The sequence below is a fragment of the Symsagittifera roscoffensis genome, chromosome 1 (genome assembly GCF_963678635.1).
Source record: "Symsagittifera roscoffensis chromosome 1, txSymRosc1.1, whole genome shotgun sequence".
Taxonomy (NCBI): domain Eukaryota; kingdom Metazoa; phylum Xenacoelomorpha; order Acoela; family Convolutidae; genus Symsagittifera; species Symsagittifera roscoffensis.
In genome coordinates, this window is record NC_087062.1 from 24763900 (window position 1) to 24781963 (window position 18064).

At 36.8% G+C, this 18064-nt stretch overlaps 3 protein-coding genes across 3 annotated transcripts in view; 1 reads left to right on the forward strand and 2 right to left on the reverse strand.

The window, feature by feature from the left end:
* The window catches only part of LOC134841765 (uncharacterized), a 31670-nt gene extending 21344 nt beyond the window's left edge, over positions 1-10326 (reverse strand). The window contains exon 1 of the mRNA XM_063857810.1: positions 10304-10326. The gene's annotated coding sequence lies outside the window, so the exon portion shown is untranslated. The remainder of the gene's footprint in view (positions 1-10303) is intronic.
* The window catches only part of LOC134841803 (uncharacterized), a 302592-nt gene that overhangs the window by 30217 nt on the left and 254311 nt on the right, over positions 1-18064 (forward strand). The window lies entirely within an intron of this gene.
* The window catches only part of LOC134841757 (uncharacterized), a 555870-nt gene that overhangs the window by 4076 nt on the left and 533730 nt on the right, over positions 1-18064 (reverse strand). Inside the window, exons 2-3 of the mRNA XM_063857797.1 lie at positions 12764-13124; positions 12361-12691 (exon numbers count right to left, since the gene is read on the reverse strand). Of these exons, the coding sequence (XP_063713867.1) occupies positions 12361-12691; positions 12764-13122 (690 nt within the window). The 5' untranslated portion in view covers positions 13123-13124. The remainder of the gene's footprint in view (positions 1-12360; positions 12692-12763; positions 13125-18064) is intronic.

Genomic DNA, 18064 nt, shown 5'->3' on the forward strand with positions numbered 1-18064 from the left:
TCCTTTCAGCCGTGAAAAAATCGATTCTCTGAGTCGAGAAAGTAAAGAAAAACTTGAAAGATCAAGGATAGCCGGTTACTATGCAAGTAGCACAGAATGTTCCGAACAGTCTTTAAAAAATACAAAAACGTTTTCTCGAATTGATGTCGTTTTTTTTCTGCATGTTGTGAGAAAAAATTTAAACGAAAAAAGAGAACTTGGGCATAATTGATAGTCATAGTAAAATAGGTCAATTGGAAAAGTTTTTGAAGGAAAACTACCAGAAATTTTCAAGTTTTTGATTCCCAAAATGGATTCCCAAACTCTAAACACTGCCTTTTCTTCAGTAACACTTCAGTTTCACGGCCTGATTTAAGCTTTTATAGGCGATTGCAATTACTAACTACCTTACTAACTAGCCCGAAATTAGACTAAAAATCAAAAATTTCAAACCGGTTTTTCTCGACAGTGAAAATTTTTTCAAAACTTTTTAATGTCTTTCGAATCACGACTGAAAGAGCTATAATATGATTACAACGAAAAAGAGATTACAACAAAAAACACTTGCAGTTGCAACTACAATGAAAATCGTTTGCAGCACAAGCAAAATCCGTGGTGGTAATTTAGCCGACAAAACTTGAGCGAACAAACGAAAATCAGCAATTCATTTTTCTCTGATCATTTTTTACAATTTCCTAGATACTGAAAAAACCGGGTCCGGCCACGACTCGAACTCCGGACCTTAGGGTACAAAGGCAACTGATTTACCTCTAGGCTAAGAAGGAAGCAACCAGGAAGATGTTAAGAGAAGAGAAAATAAGTCAGCTGCATAGTCAGCAAACGATTCAACTGATTTTGTTAAACTAGTTAACTAGAAAAAAGTATAATTTCCAGTTTGATAACGCTCGTTAATCGCAAGCGTAACTAATCGCGAGCATAATCATCCAAATGGTTCGAATGTTGTATCCTCCTTTCAGCCGTGAAAAAATCGGTTCTCTGATCGATTCTCTGAGTCGAGAAAGTAAAAAACTTAAAATAACAAGGATAGCCGGTTACTGTGCAAAGGGCACAGAATGTTCCGACCACTCTTTAAAAAATACAAAAACGTTTTTTCGAATTGATGTCGTTTTTTTGCATGTGAGAAAAAACTAAACGCAAAAATAGAAAATACAAAAACGTTTTTTCGAATTGATGTCGTTTTTTTGCATGTGAGAAAAAACTAAACGCAAAAATAGAACTTGGGCATAATTGAGAGTCATAGTAAAATAGGTCGATTGGAAAAGTTTTTGAAGAAAAATTACCAGAAATTTTCAAGTTTTTGATTCCTAAAATTGATTCCCAAACTCCAAACACTATTTTTTCTTCAGTAACACTTCAATTTCACGGCTTAATTTAATAGGCTATTGCAATTACTAACTACCTTACTAATTAGCTCGAAATTAGACTATAAATCAAAAATTTCAAACCGGTTTTTCTCGACAGTTTTTTTAATGTCTTTCGAATCACGACTGAAAGAGCTATAATACGATATATCATTCAACCATGTCCCATTATTATTTGTGGTAGCTGATTTTGCGTAGCAGAAAACAAAAAAAATAAACACACCCGAATCTAAAGTTCCTCCCTAATTTCAATGGTCGGAACAAAAACAGACATACATCTTTTTTACAGAGTCGAAGCTGTGCTTCGCAAACATGCAAAAACACGACAAAAAAGCAGCTCTATAAAAGTCAATAATAAAAAGTATAAATGAGGATGGAATAACCAAAATATTCGGCTACGTCTCTGATTCCATCTGCGACAGATATTATAAATCTCACACACTAACCAATGAGCCACGGACTCTGAATAAAGCACAAACACCAGCCAGAAACAAAACAGAACAGATGCTATGAAACTTTTGAGGCTACAGATCGTGTTTACATCCGATGTGCCACCAAATAAGTGGACACCTTTAAAGTGCATTTTTATTTGCGAGTTAGGTAAGAAAAAAAGAAGGTTAGTACTAATACATTAACCGCTCGGAAGAGTGAACAGATGAAACAAACCTCAATCTTTAAGCTACCTGAGTAAACTGACGGTTGACATGTTCTTATACTTTAGTTTTCTTGTTGCACAACTGAAGGGCAGTTCGTCGTGAAGTTAGTATCCATATGTCGATCGCTTGGAAATTAGATCCAAAAAAAACGTGGCTGATTGTCGATGATTTAATCATTCAATCTTTTATCTACCTTCGCAATTTTGTCGCAACAATATTTGCGTCGCAACAAAATTTGCGACTGAACTTACAAAAAAAAGTGAGGTCATACTGCCATAGAAGCTTTGCTAATGTAATGAAGGGTTTTATCCAATAGATCGCGACCCAGAGATGAGTCTCATGCACCATTCACCGGGCCACAGATGCTTAATTATGAAAAAACACTAGCCAGAATTAAAACAACAGATGCTATGAAATTTTCAGACTACAGACCAAGATAACAGCCAAAGTGTCATCAAACAAGTGAACAATTTTTTTGATCAATTTTATTTGCGATTTAGGTTAGAAAAAAAAGAAGGCTCGTACTAATACACTAACTCTCGTAAGAGTAAACAGATGAAACAGTACTTTTATCTTCAAGCTCTCTTAGAAACCTGTCGGGAATCATGTTCCAGTATATTATTCACCTTGTTGCACTACTGCACGGCAGTTCGTCGCGAAGTTTGCATGCATTTGTCAAGCGCTTAGAAATAAGATAAAAAAAAGTTGCTGATTGTCGATGATTTAATCATACAATCTTTGTCTACTTTCGCAATTTTGTCGCAAGAATTTTTGCGACGCAACAATCTTTGCAACTTAGGTTGGAAAATAGAGAGTTCATACTGTCACACAAGCTTTGCTGGTGTAATAAGAGTTTTTAATCCGACCGATCGCAACCAAGAAATGAGTCTCACGCACTGTCCATTGCACTTCATACGCTTATTTAACTACAAACACTAGTAGGAATTAAAACAGTACCGATGTTATGAAACTTTCAGGCTGAAGATCGTGTTTACAGCCAAAGTGCCACCAAATAAGTGAACACTTTTACTGGACAATTTTGTTTGCGAGTTCGGTTAGAAAAAAAGGTCCGTAATGATACACTAACGCTCGTACGAGGAAAAAGATGAAACAAAACCTTTATCTTAAAGCTGCCTGCGGAACCTATCGTTGACCATGTTCTAGTATATTACTTTCCTTGTTGCACTACTGCAGGGCAGTTCGTCGCGAAATGGTATGCGTATGTCAATCGCTTGGTAATTAGAGAATATAAGTTGCTGATTGTCGATGATTTTATCATACAAGCTTGTTTACCTTCGCAATTTTGTCGCAACAATTTTTGCGTCGCAATAATCTGTGCGACTTATTAGGTTGGAAATAAAAAGAGTTCATACTGTCACACAAGCTGTGCTTGTCTAATAAGGGGTTTTAATCCGACCAATTGCGACCAAGAGATGAGTCTCACGCACTATCCACTGGGCCAGTGACGCTTAATTAACCACAAACACCAGTCAGAATTAAAACAGAACAGCGGCTATGAAATTTTCAGGCTATAGATCGTGTTTACAGCCAAAAAGCCTCCAAATAAGCGAACACTTTTATTGGACAGTTTCATTTGCGAGTTAGGCTAGAAAAAAGGTTCGTACTAATACACTAACGCCCGTTAGAGTAAAAAGATGGAACAAAACCTAAATCTTTAATCTGTCTGAAGAACCTGTCGGGGACCACATTCTAGTATATTACTTTCCTTGTTGCACTACTACAGGGCAGTTCGTTGCGAAGTTTGTATGCATATGTCCGTCGCTTGGGAATTAGATCGAATAAAAATGTTGCTGATTGTCGACGATTTTTTAATTTATCGTAATCTTTTTTTCATTTGCGTAATTTTTTCGCATAATATTTGCGTCATAACCAGATTTGCTATTTAGGTTGAAAAAAAAGAGTGTTCATACTGTCAGACAAGCTTTGCTTGCGTAATAAGGGGTTTTAATCCGACCAATCGCGACCTAGAGATGAGTCTCATGTACTATCCATTGGGCCACGTACGCTTAATTAGCCACAAACATTATCAAAAATAAAGCAGAAAACAGATACTATGAAATTTTCACTGCTACAGATCGTGATTATAGCAAAGTGCCACCAGATAAATCAATAATTTTAATGAACACTTTTATTTACGAGTTAGGTTTCAAAACAAAAAAGGTGGTACTACTACACAACGCTGCTTGCAAGTGTAATTATAGTTCCACGCCATCGAAGCCTTCTAAATAAAACGCCTTGTTGATCCCAATTATTATCCGACAGTGGCTGAGCTTCTTTCATCGCAACCAAATCAATTTTGGATTTCAGTGCAAAAACTAGACGTTCCACTGTCGACTCTTTGTTCAGCGAAGCGAAGCTATCACCCATATGAATCTTCATAACTCGAAACAAGAAGAGCACAACACGTTGCTTAGTGCAGGGATCTCTGAAATATCAGATGTTCAAAGCACTCTCTCCCAACTTGCCGAGTAGGAAGACACTGTTGGAAATCAGAAATAGTTGCAGAGATCAAAGATTCAATGGTAGAGATGCAGAAAAACCAACAGACAACAGGCTTTCAGACGACAGGGCAAAACGCATTCATGATATTCTAGAGCCAACTGTTTCGCAACATCTAAACTGGAAAAACACAAAGAAACAGCCAAGAAAAGGCTAGTTAATCGGTACTAGTTTACTTGTTTGGTCCCTCAAAAATGCTGTGGTCCCTAATAAAAACTGAGGTACAGTATGCAGCTAACTCTAACAGTAAGCATTTTTATTTCTCTATACTGCTGTCATAACTGGCCTTGTTAGTCTAGCGGGTACGAATGCGGTCACCAACCTCAAGGCGTAGGTTGAAATCCCGTGCTGCCTCTTCAGTTTAGAAAATAGGCGGGACCAATCATCTCAACTAGTACCAGTTAATCTTGCCATTAAACGCGAACTCAATGACATTAGAAGGCTAAGTGCTTTAGATTAAAATCGAACAAGGGCCCTGCATGTGACGCTAGAAATGCTTATACAAAAATTGTTCTAGCGTCGTCAGCCAAACTCAAACATTTCGCGTTGAACATTTGGTGTCTCCTGCAGTGATCTGAATGGCAGGTACGAAGTCAACTTCACTTCAGTCTACGAGATAACTGAAACTGGAAATGGCAAGCGAAATCGACAACCAGACTCTCGAGATGAAGTGGATAGAAACAACTTTTGGTACCGCACAGGATCTCGAACTAAAACCATCTTGCAGAAGATCGACTTCGTTGAAGAAAGACGCTTGAAAAATACACTTTTAATTTAGCTATGGAACTCTTTGAGCAAAGCTGGAATGTCAACAACCCTTGTTCATGAATTTTTATTTGCCAACGTTCAAATTATTTTCCAACCCAATGCTGTAAATCTTGAGATCACATCCCAGTGGCATATTCACAAAGCTATAATATTAATAAGAATATTAATAATAAATATTTATCACCAGAAGATACTGAAAGAGTCACCTGAGAAAGAGCTGCACTGAAAAATAGAAGAGAAATAATTACTAAAGGTGCGAATACAATAAACATCCGACTCAGAAACCTTAAATTAGAGTAAATAAAAACAGAATGACACGGACAACTGTCAACGACCAAAGACTAAAATGAGATCGAGAGCCGATTATATTTTAGATAAACGCGCCGTTGGCAATATCAAAACCAAGAAACAAAACGCTGACTGCCCCTGGTTGTGTAATCATATAAGAAATTTCAAATCCAAGCGTAACAGACTTCATAAAGTTTAGTCAACAAACAAAAATAATGTTAGAGCGAGCTTTCGTTTTGAATCTGCCATGAATAAAGTTGAGTTTTAAATTTAAAATGAAAATTTTACTATATCAAATTCAAAAATTGCATTGGTGACTCAATGAAAGTATACATACTAAAATGTTCGAGAGTATAGCAAATACATCTAGTAGAACAATAATAGCAGTAGATGGAATTAGTGGCAAAGCCATTAGCGACAAATTAGCTATACCAAATGATTTCAACGACTATTTTTTCTCTATTTGCAGTCGCTTAGCTGATCAAACACCCTAAATTAGAATCCGTTCAATTTTATTTTGTGCCTCAATTTTGAATGCCTTTAAATTCAAACACCGAGTGTGAAATAGAAGTCTTTCTTTCTGTGCTACAAAAAGTATCTTCTGGAAAAAATGCATTAAGTAATCTTATCGCTAAAGCTTGTTCATTCGCAGTTGTTATCTTCTTGGGAAACTTATCAAGCTATCCGGATGTTTTTCTACCGCTCTGGCTCAAGCGATAGTATTTCACTTATATAAGGCAGGATCGAAATCAGGAGGGTTTTTTACGGCTCTGGTTCAAGCGGTAGCATATCTTTTATATAAAGCAGAATCGAAATTGGATACCAGTAACTATCGACCAGTGCCACTTCTTGTAACGTGGAGTAAGATATTTGAATGAGCAATGTACAACCTACTATCTTGAAAGAAACTCACTCAACATCAAACAATTTGGCTTCCAAAAAAACCAGCAAAATTGATGCTATTGCCGAAGTAACAGATAAATATCGCTTAGACAAAGAGAACAGTTTTTCTTGATTTAAAAGAGCTTTTGACACACTGGATCACGAGATTCTGTTTCATAAATTGAAGTTGTATGGTGAGTGCAAAAAACTTGCTTTTGTTCATAAGTTACTTGACGCACTGCAAGTAAGTTGTAGAAATTGGTAAAACGCAATCAATGTGGCGAAACCTGGAATGTCGTGCCACACAGGGATCCATTATCAGTCCTCCGCTGTTTCTATTATATTTTAACGACCTTCCAAAAGTCAGCAACTTTAGCGAGTTTTTCTATTGGCCAGCGTCATAATCATCACTGGACTAAACTGCTCGGCTGAGAGCTTGAACCAAGAATTGGAAGCTATAAATAAGTGGTTAATTTTCAATGATTTGTCTCTAAATATGGACAAAACGGTGCAAGTTATATCTGATAAATCCTTCCAACCCTCCAGTTTTCAAAGGTGCACTTGCTGAAGCAATTAATGTGCTATGTACAATAACAATTGTCATTTAATTCTTTCATACGATCCAGGATTAGAAACCAATGTGGCATTGTTTCGAAAATGTGTCATTATGATTCTCAAACAGTTATGATTGAATATTATGGCTTTTACAATAAAGACATTCTGCGATAGTTAAAACTTCACGCGAATGACCTTTGTATTTGACATCCCGTCGTATATGTCCAGAAGGTCAAATTTTAACTTGATGAAAATTCCCAATTTCAAAAACAAAATTGAAAGAGCTTCACTCAGTAACAGAGCTAAGCTGTTTAATTCACTTAGAAAAAACTCCATAGTTCCAAAAACTTCGATCTAAAATCTACTTCAAATATTCAACGCCTGGCCACGAAATTCGTTTATATTAGGCAGTGAAGAGGTGATCAAGTTTATTGTATGTTGACATATTTTACATAAACGCAAGCAGAGTGACGGGAAATGGCAGATGTGAAATGCCTGCATGTTTTACATGTTTAAATAATTGTATATAGTTTTCAAAGCGTCTTCGGCATTTTGAAAAGACCACTTGGAATTGATCGCTGCTTACTACCGGATGGGCTCTGTTAGGTGTATACTGACTGTTTAGCCCCAAATCACTTCTTCTGATGTTAGAGAGGCTTAAACATATGGGATGGCTTCAACTTAGAGATGGCTTCAACAAGCCCTTGGGCACTTGGCTTGATCGCTGGTTACTGCTGGATGGACTCCGTTAGGTGTCTACTGACAGTTTAGCCCCACATCAGTTCGTCTGATGTTAGAGAGGCTTCAACATATGGGACACAGTTAGTAAAAACAGTAACCTTTACGTGAACAAAATCAAGTTTTGTTTTTGAAACTGAATAAGTGGGCCTACGACTAGAGAGTTCTAGAACATTTAAGGATGAACTAGATCGTAAAGCACCTCCAATGCTTAGAACTTTTAAGAACTCAAATAACCGCATAAAATTGAGAATCAGATCTACATACTTTGATTGTAACCTGACAGCAACCAATTAAAGGGTTGGTAGTTTTTTATTCAAATTTTGAAAAACCATAAAAATTTGTGAAGCTACCAAATTTGTAAATTTGAAAAAACTTAAAATGAACTAAAAAACGTCACATTTGAACGCAAAATTTGCAACTCACGAGAGTACTGTCACAAAAGCCAACTACAGGGTTAGAAATTTCACATTGAGAAACTTTTCAAATTTAAGTTTTCTAAAAACAAAACTTCAAAAACCAGGAAAAACTTCGCATCCTAGACTTGGTCGGTCAAACTTGAAGACAAGATTTGCAAGCCCTGAGAGTACTCTGACCGCCCCAAACTACAATGTTAAGAATTTCAAATTTTGAAAAAAAAGTTAATCTAAGTTTTCTGAAATCTTTTTGAAAACACCTAAAAAAACTTCATATCTGGAAAATTCATAAGATTTGAGCAGTCATATTCGGAGGCACGATTCGCATCCCCTGAGAATACTCTGATAGCCCCAACTACAGAGCTGGGAACTCCAAATTCTGGAAAAAAAATAAATTTGAGGTTTCTGAAAACTTTTTAAAAAAACCTCAAAAAACGTCATATCTCGAAAACTATAAGGATTTGAGTAGTCATATTTGAAGGTAAAATTCGCAACTCCTGGGAGTACCCTGAAACAACCTCCTTAAAGAGATGGGAGTTTCAAATTTCTAAAAAAAAATTATATCCAAGTTCTTTGAAAAATCTTGAAAAAGTCCTATAAAAAACGTCAAATCTCGAAAACTACAAAGATTTGAGCAAACAAATTTGAAGGCAAGATAATTTGCAATCCCTGAGAGTACTCTGAGAGCACCCAGCTACAGAGTAAGGAATCTGCAAACTTATAAAATATATTAGGTTTTCTGAAAATCTTTTGAAAAAATAGCAAAAAACGTCACATCTGGAAAATTACAAGGATTTGAACAATTATATTTGGAGACAAGAGTCGAAACCTCGGAGAGTACCCTCTAGCTCTCAACTACAGGGTTGGCAATTTCAAATTTTTGAGAAAAGTTAATTAGGTTTTCTGAAAATTAAAAAAGAAAAATCACAAAAAACGTCATACCTCGAAAACTACAAGGATTTGAGCAGTCATATTTGGAGGCAAGATTCGCTATCCTTGAGAATACTCTGACAGCACTCAACTACAGAGTTGGGAATCTGCAATTTTGAAAACAAATTGATTTAGGTTTTCTGAAAATCTTTTAAAAAAATCACAAAAAAAACATGTATATATATATACTTTGATTACTCATGATGAATATTTTAATAAATAAATTAATTAATTAATAAATAAATGTATGTATATGAATGCTCATGTATATGAATGCTATGAATGAAGCTCAGTTTGAGGAGATTGTTTTGCTAAGTTATCAACATACTGCACAATTTTTTCAGGTTCATTTCTGTGCTTTTCAACATAATCAAGGATTTGCTGATCCGACCCGGGACTTCGAGGAGACACTCGTTTTGGCGTTGTCGTGTTGACATTTAGCCTCATTGTTGCATCTTGATTTCCCAATTGAAAAATTGATTTTCTCTTCATTGCCAAAATTTGCGCTTTTCCAGAAGCAAGCAACGTTTCCGCATCAACCGAGTCTGCAACATTATGAGTGAACACCTTCCCGTTCTTACGCTTGATAAAGACTTGCGGTGCGCAATTGTTCGTTGTTGTTTTCAAATTAAGGCCTTTCATATACTTGAGTAAAACCGAATCTCTCTTTGTCAGTCTCTCAAAAAGGTATACAGGTTTTTTATTGATCTGATTGAGATAATGTCGTAAAAAATGCTTTCTTGCCCAGATACGGTCTTTCACATCAAATTAGACAAATTTCACAATAATGGCTGGGGGGTTTTTATGTCGCAAATTGGGCCTAGAGGGTGACACGCTACCATGGAATCACGAGGCACATAGATGTCAATTGCTTCACGAAAGAATGCGAGTACATCTTCTACATAATCAGAGCCATGTCGCAGAGGTAAATTGTTTATAATGATACAATCTTTTGAGGAATAGCGCTCCAGATCATTTACTTTTTTCTTCAGAAAAATTAATTCATTTTTCATGTTTGCGATGGTACCGCTTTGAGTTTCAACATGGGATAAAAGATCTTGCAGAATTGATTTCAAAGATGGATCAATATCATTCGACAGTTGGTTGATATTTCTTTGATAATGTTCAACATCATGACAGCTCCCACTAAGGTGTAAGAGTTATCTCAGTGTACAGTCCAAATCTGAAACTATTTAATAAGTTTATCACAACAATTAGGCTGTATATACATATACAACATATAAATATAAATATAAACTAGCAATTAACGCACCTTCGGTGTTTCGAATTTTTTCGACAACTCATGAAAAACCGCATATAGTGGAAACAACATCTGCAAACTTTTAGTGTACTCTGACTGCACCCAATTACAGGGCTGGTAATTTCGAACTTTTAAACTTTTAAATTCCCATTTTAAAAGCGTCATCTCGAAAACTTAAAGGGCCTCTAGAGAAATTTGGAAGCCAGATTTGCAACCACTGAGAGTCCCTGAGAGCACCCTAATATAGGGTTAGGAATCCAAAATTTTGTGAATTTTTTCAAACCTAAGTTTCTCGAAAAAAAAAATTTAAAAAAAAAACGTCTTATCTCGGAAACTAAAAGGATTTGAGCATTCAAATTAGGAGGCAAGATTTGAGACGCCTGGTTGTACGCTGACAATAAGATTGTATCTTCATCAAGTTAGTAGTTTCAAATTTTTTGAATTTCTTTGTAGATAAGTTCTTAGAAAGTTTTGAAAAAATCGAAAAACGTCACTTCTCGGAAACTAAAACATTTGAGCAGTCGCGTTTAGCAGTCGCATGTGATAAGATTTGCAACTCTTTAGAGTACCCTGACAACACCGAACTATAGAGTTGGGAATTTCAAATTTTGAAAAATAATTAATTTAAATTTTCTGAAAATTTTGAAAAAATCACAAAAAACGTCACATCTCGAAAACTAAAAAGAATTGGTCAGTGATATTTAGAGGCAAGATTCGCAATCCTTGAGAGTACTTTGACAGGACCTAACTACAGGGTTGGGAGTTTCAGATTTTTAAAGAATAATTAATAATTTAAGTTTTCTGAAAATTTTTGAAAAATTCACAAAAAACGTCATATCTCGAAAACTACAGGGATTTGAACAGTCATATTTGGAGAGAAGATTTGTAACTCCTTAGAGTACTCCGACAGCACCCAACTACAGGGTTGGGAACTTCAAGTTTTCTAAATCATTTGGTTATTTGAAATTTCTGATTTTTGAAAAAATCTTAAAAATCGTCTTATCTCGTTAACTAAAATTATTCGGGCATTCAAAATTGGAGGCCAAATTCGCAACCCCTAATTCGATATTGGGCTGCTTAATTTAAACTCGGTAAAATAACCACTAAAATCAAATTGGAAAATCGAAAAAAAAATCTTTACCATTGCAATATACGATATAGCTTAAACATGCAAAAATATTACGTTGAAAAAGCTTAAACATGGCGAGATAGTGAAGCCCGCATTTAAATATATACTAGATAGATATACATATATCTATATATATAAATCGAAAACTACAAGGATTTGAACAATCATATTTGGAGGCAAGAGTCGCAACCCCTGAGAGTACTCTCTAGCTCCCAACTATAGGGTTGGGAATTGCAGATTTTAGAGAACAGTTAAGTTTTCTGAAAATGTTTTTAAAATCACAAAAATCGTCGTATCCAATACACTAAAAGGATTAGGGCAATCATATCTGAAAATGAATCTGGATGTCAATTAAATTCAATTCAGGACATAACCAGGAATCAAAATATGTATAAAATAGTTTGAGTTCAGGTCTCGAGAACCCTCCGGATTCTGAAATCCGGGGAAATAACGTTCTTATCTCCTCTTAGGGGTAACCCTGACAGCATCCCACTATTGGGTTGCTGTTTTTAAACTCGGTGAATTAATCTCTGAATTCAAATTGGAAAATCGAAAAAAAATTGCTAGCTATTGCAATATAAGATATTCTTTCGTTAAACATGCATAAATAATACGTTGAAAAAACTTAAGCGTGGCGAGATAGTGAAGCCCGCATTTAAATATATAATAGATTTGCACTTTTTCCTTATTTAATTTGGTTATATACCGACTGGTCGCAATATTCTGTGCTAGTTGCTCACTAACCGGCTATACTTGTTCAGGTTTAGATGCTTCTTAGTTCGTCAAGATTAGAATTTAAACATGCCAATACGCTCTTAAGGACTATTCGTATTTGATGTTTGATTAACTCACATACCTCAAGCTGCATTCCGTACAGGGTATCTGGTTTTGACTTTCCCTTCCACATATATTCAATCACTTTCTTCGATGGTGACTCTTGCTGATTAGGTTCTATAGCCTCAATCCACATCACGTGTCTTCTGAAGTTTGGATTCGTTGCATGAATATCAGCTTTTCGGCATATTCTGTATATATGCACAGCATCCACGTAGTGCCGTACGAGCAACCCTTGGTCGGTTGCTGATCGGTCTCTTTTGTTGATGTAGAACTTCGGCGCTTCTGTCAAGTCTTCCGCATCTTCCTGGTACGCTTCAATAGCGATAATGGTATTGTACTTTGAAATACACCTAAACATCTCCAATAAAAGAAACCGCAAACTGTCCTACAGTAAGCTACGCGCAATTTTAGACTATTCAAACCTGTAATACAGCTTGTTTCGAGTTGAGAAGGGAGACCATGACCATAAGTCAAGACCCGAAGTGTCGCAGTTTGAAGCAGATCCTGCTGATGACACGACGTAATATCCATTAGTTTCTGGGTACTCAGGCAACGCGTCATCAACCGTTTCGGAAAAGATGATTTCAAAAACCTGCATTGGACTCAAAAGTCCGTGCCCTTTTGAAAATATGGCAAGCTCAACTTCAATTTCTTGCTCTGCCGAATAAGCTTGATCATATTCATCGTTAAGAACTTGCCACTGTTCAGCTTCAACTGCCGGTTCTTCTTGATATACTAAACTTCCAATTTCGGCTAACTGATTCTGTTCTACCAAGGACATATTCTGCAAAAAGATATATGCTGCAATTGGGGAATTTTCTTATCATTGTGAAGTCATGGGCTTTTCTATACTAATAAACTACAAAAAAAAATACAACGGATACCTCCCTTTCATCTTTACTTTTCCACTCCATACTCTCAATCTTTGCATATTCTCGATGACCTCAACAAATAATAAGATAATTCACGATAACTCACTGACTTACTGCAGAGAAAAAAATTAACGTTTAAAACAAGGAAGACGTCGGGGTGCTATTATCCGACACAAAAACCGGTTTCAAAGTGCTGCTCTAGAGTTTGTTAACACTTCCAACACTAAGGTGTTAAGCATTACTTGCGATACCACAAAAACCTACCATTGAAAGCTAGTGGACGGAAAAAGAAGCCATACGGTCGATTTAAATAATTAGAATTGTCGAAAAACCTATCTACACAAACTTCATACATTTCTTGAACTTTGGATCCAATTTAACATCATACAATTGTTCTAATCATGTGAACAAATTTGTGACTCATTCGATCAGCTTGTGCTAAAATTTCTTTTAATGGTTTGCTTCGAATTTATTAATTCCAATTTTTGACTCGTTTGTCTCGAGTTTTGTTTAATTGGAGAAAAAACATGCCTAAGATCCCCAAAATTGCTGTTAAATAAGCACTCAGAATAATTTATCTAGCGGCAATTGAGCCGACAAGACTTAGTTACGAACCAGTTGATCCGAAAACCAAATTGTCACGAATAATGAAAGAGCTTTGATGAAATTAAATTTCAAACGTTTTCGCAACTATGTGCATCGTCAGGAATTTTACAATAAACTAATCTAGACGAGAAAACATCAATTTACAAATGTTGTTTACAAAAATTCACATAAGTTTTGGTTCTAAACCATCATGTTAAAAAATTAGCCAATCACAGTTAGTTGACTTCTAAAATTAATATATAGATTAAAATACTTTTAAACTCTAAAAATGATAAACTCCAAAATCGAATAATTAAAGGATACAAGACTCCCAAGACCCCTCCGGATTGAGCGCAAATCAGCTGACCCTTCCGGATTGAACGCAATTTATCATTAACGTGCAAAAATGCTCAAATAACCTTACAGTACAAGCCTCACAAACGGGCTACGAAATTGATCGTAACGATCCTGACTGATATAAATGCCTATAACAACAATATATCTATCAACAACAAACGGGAGGGTCGGATCACATCTTGTCTGGGGGGATGATTTCTACTGATTTTTTACTTTTTTACTGTTTTTGGTTTTTTTTTTCGGTTATTTTTTATGTTTTTTGTTTTGCTTGGGTACTATACTACTTTTTGTTTGGTTTTATATATATATCGTTAAGTGTTTTTGGTCACAAACCTCTCAGGGAACGACGGGACCGCGAATCCCCCCACACTTCCTGGTTCGTGAATTTTCGGTCTTAACTAGGTTAAAAAGCTTTTCACGGTAATCCGGAAGGCTTCCGCGTTCCGAACTATTCTTCCGCCCCGGCGGTTTAGGCCTAATAAGGGCGTTAATGTGCTCGTTAACGGTTCTGCCGGTCATGATGTTAAAAAAGAATAACACCGAGGAGCGCCATAAAAACATCTATGTAACATTCGCCCGGAAGATACATATCGAGGGATAATAAAACTACGTCCTAACACGACTGGCTAACGTCTAAACAGAGCTTTACATGTTTTTAACCGTCTCTACCAAGCCAATACTTTCGGTGGTATTTCTAACATCGGGTCGACAAAAAAGGTTACTGCTTTCGGCTTCGGTCAAAACACTCAAAGTAACTTAATTACATGCAGAAATAAGGAGCTCATGGCTGGGTCTCAATATCCCCAGACCACGAGGTCACTCCTAAAAACAGGGCTACTACTATTTATTAAATTATGATTGTTTTTGTTCAGTAGATAAAAATCATCATCTCCATCGAAGATGGATCAACCCTTTCCCCCAACTCCTAGCTTCTCATCCTAGCAAAATGAATTCAGATGTTAATTAAATTCAACTCAGGAATGACAGGGAAGCTAAAAGTTTATATAAGTTATTAAAAGTTCCAGTCCCGAGACCCCTCCGGATTCCTGAATCCGGGGAATTAAGGCTCTTATTCTCCTTCCGGAAGGCTGGTTTTCCACCCTTCACCGTTGTTCGCAACGGCCTTGCAACTATTGTAGCTACACAATAGTTGCAACTCGGAGCGGTCTTGTAACATTCGCCCGGAAGATACATATCGACGGAAAATAAAACTAAGTCCTAAGACGACTGGCTAACGTCTAAACAGAGCTTTACATGCTTTTCACCGTCTCTACCAAGCCAGTACTTTCGGTGGTATTTCTAACATCGGGTCGACAAAAAAGGTTACTGCTTTCGGCTTCGGTCAAAACACTCAAAGTAACTTAATTACATGCAGAAATAAGGAGCTCATGGCTGGGTCTCAATATCCCCAGACCACGAGGTCACTCCTAAAAACAGGGCTACTACTATTTATTAAATTATGATTGTTTTTGTTCAGTAGATAAAAATCATCATCTCCATCGAAGATGGATCAACCCTTTCCCCCAACTCCTAGCTTCTCATCCTAGCAAAATGAATTCAGATGTTAATTAAATTCAACTCAGGAATGACAGGGAAGCTAAAAGTTTATATAAGTTATTAAAAGTTCCAGTCCCGAGACCCCTCCGGATTCCTGAATCCGGGGAATTAAGGCTCTTATTCTCCTTCCGGAAGGCTGGTTTTCCACCCTTCACCATTGTTCGCAACGGCCTTGCAACTATTGTAGCTACACAATAGTTGCAACTCGGAGCGGTCTTGTAACATTCGCCCGGAAGATACATATCGACGGAAAATAAAACTAAGTCCTAAGACGACTGGCTAACGTCTAAACAGAGCTTTAAATGCTTTTCACCGTCTCTACCAAGCCAGTACTTTCGGTGGTCTTTCTAACATCGGATCGACAAAAAACGTTACTGCTTTCGGCTTCGGTCAAAACACTCAAAGTAACTTAATTACATGCAGAAATAAGGAGCTCATGGCTGGGTCTCAATATCCCCAGACCACGAGGTCACTCCTAAAAACAAGGCTACTACTACTTTTTGAATTATTATTGTTTTTGTTCAGTAGATAAAAATCATCATCTCCATCGAAGATGGATTAACCCTTTCCCCCAACTCCTAGCTTCTCATCCTGATCAAAATGAATCCAGATGTTAATTAAATTCAATTCAGGACATGACAGGAAGCTAAAAGTTTATATAAAAGGATAAAAGTTTCAGTCCCGAAACCCTTCCGGATTCTCGAATCCACTGAATCAAGCACGTTAAACTTGATTTCTCCGTAACCCGGAAGGCTGTCTTCCACCCTTCACCGTTGTTCGCAACGGCCTTGCAACTATTGTAGCGACACAATAGTTGCAACTCGGAACGTTCTCTGTCAACTCCGCGATTCGTTGTCGTTTCTTAATCACAATTTCCGTTGTTCTCGCAATCGCAACTAATGTTGTTCTGTTTCTTTTTAGCTCTTCCGCCAATCTGGCCGTTTCTGACGTTTCTCAGAAATGTTACGTCATCACTTCGAAAATTTAAAATTTCAAAATACCAGAATATCTTGACCTTCACCGTTCTACTAATCATCGGAATAACGTCGTTAATCCTTCAAAATCACTAACTCGGAAGGTTCGCTGCTAAAAATTCCTAAACTGCAGAGATTGCATTTTTTCCATTCTGGTCGAATGTCACATACTCCCCGGACAGTTTGGTCAATGTCCTCATTGAATCACGCAATGTTCGTAAAATAGATACAGTGTCATCAAACAGAATTTACAAAACGCACGAAATTACTTTTATCCACGTCACATCGACTCACTGCAGAATATAAATGGCGTCATACCACATCACTATAGTCTTCAAATACTTTCATTAATCTGCACATTGAGGATATGACCTAAGATAAAACATATTTTCTGACTTCCAATGTCAATGTCCCGATTAAAACTTTTTCTCTTAGATTTAAAAGGTGTTGGTTTGCAGGACAGTCCTGCCAACCAACAAGCTAAAATTATCCTACTATACTTTTTCCCTTCGGAAATCTTGCTTTTTATTGTCCTGAATATTAAAATTAAGAAACTCTGTGGTTAGAAAGAACAATGAAACAATCTCCCTCTTCGAGAGATTACCCAAGCCTTTCATGTCACCACAAAGCGATCAGTTCTCCTAGCTGATTAAAAACAGTCATGCAGGCCGGAATATTTAAATATACTCCTTCACTCAAGCCTCTGTAAATAAATAGTAAGTGAGTGTCTCTAAAGCCACTCAACTAAAATCAAAATGCAAATTTATAAATGCAACAATTTCAAAACTCAACTAAATGTTTCAGTTTTCAATTACAACTTGGTTGCTTGGTTTCTCACTTGAGTTTTTTCACACACATAAAACAATTCTGAGTTTTAACTTTCTCTTCATCACTCCTTTGTTTTCTTCTTTTTTCGTCGTTTAGAAGTTCTAAAACTTCTAAATTCTTCTAATTTCGTCTCTTTTTGCATCTTGTTTTTTCGGTCATCCGTCAATGTTCCATTTCTTCCTCCTGTGATACTGACTCTGCACTCTCAGTTCCCGTATCCTGCAACACGTCGTTAGCTATCCTGACGCTGCTGGAAGCCGTCCTCCAACACTTCTGCTCTTCTACCCTCTGTTTGCAACAAGTTAGGGGATCCACGATAGATTCTCTGTTCCTGCAGAAGCTGTTGTGGAGACACAACGTCACGTTTCTCTCCAAATCTTCCTTTAACATCTCTGCCTTCTCCTTTCCACTACGTTCACTCGTCCTGGAAATTCTTTTCACAGCGGTGGTCGCTGCATTCCGATGAGTCACGAGAGCTCGCTTGAAAGCTCCTGCTCCAAAGTCCAGCTGAAATTAACTGTACACCCTGCCGTGCTTTGACATATGCTTT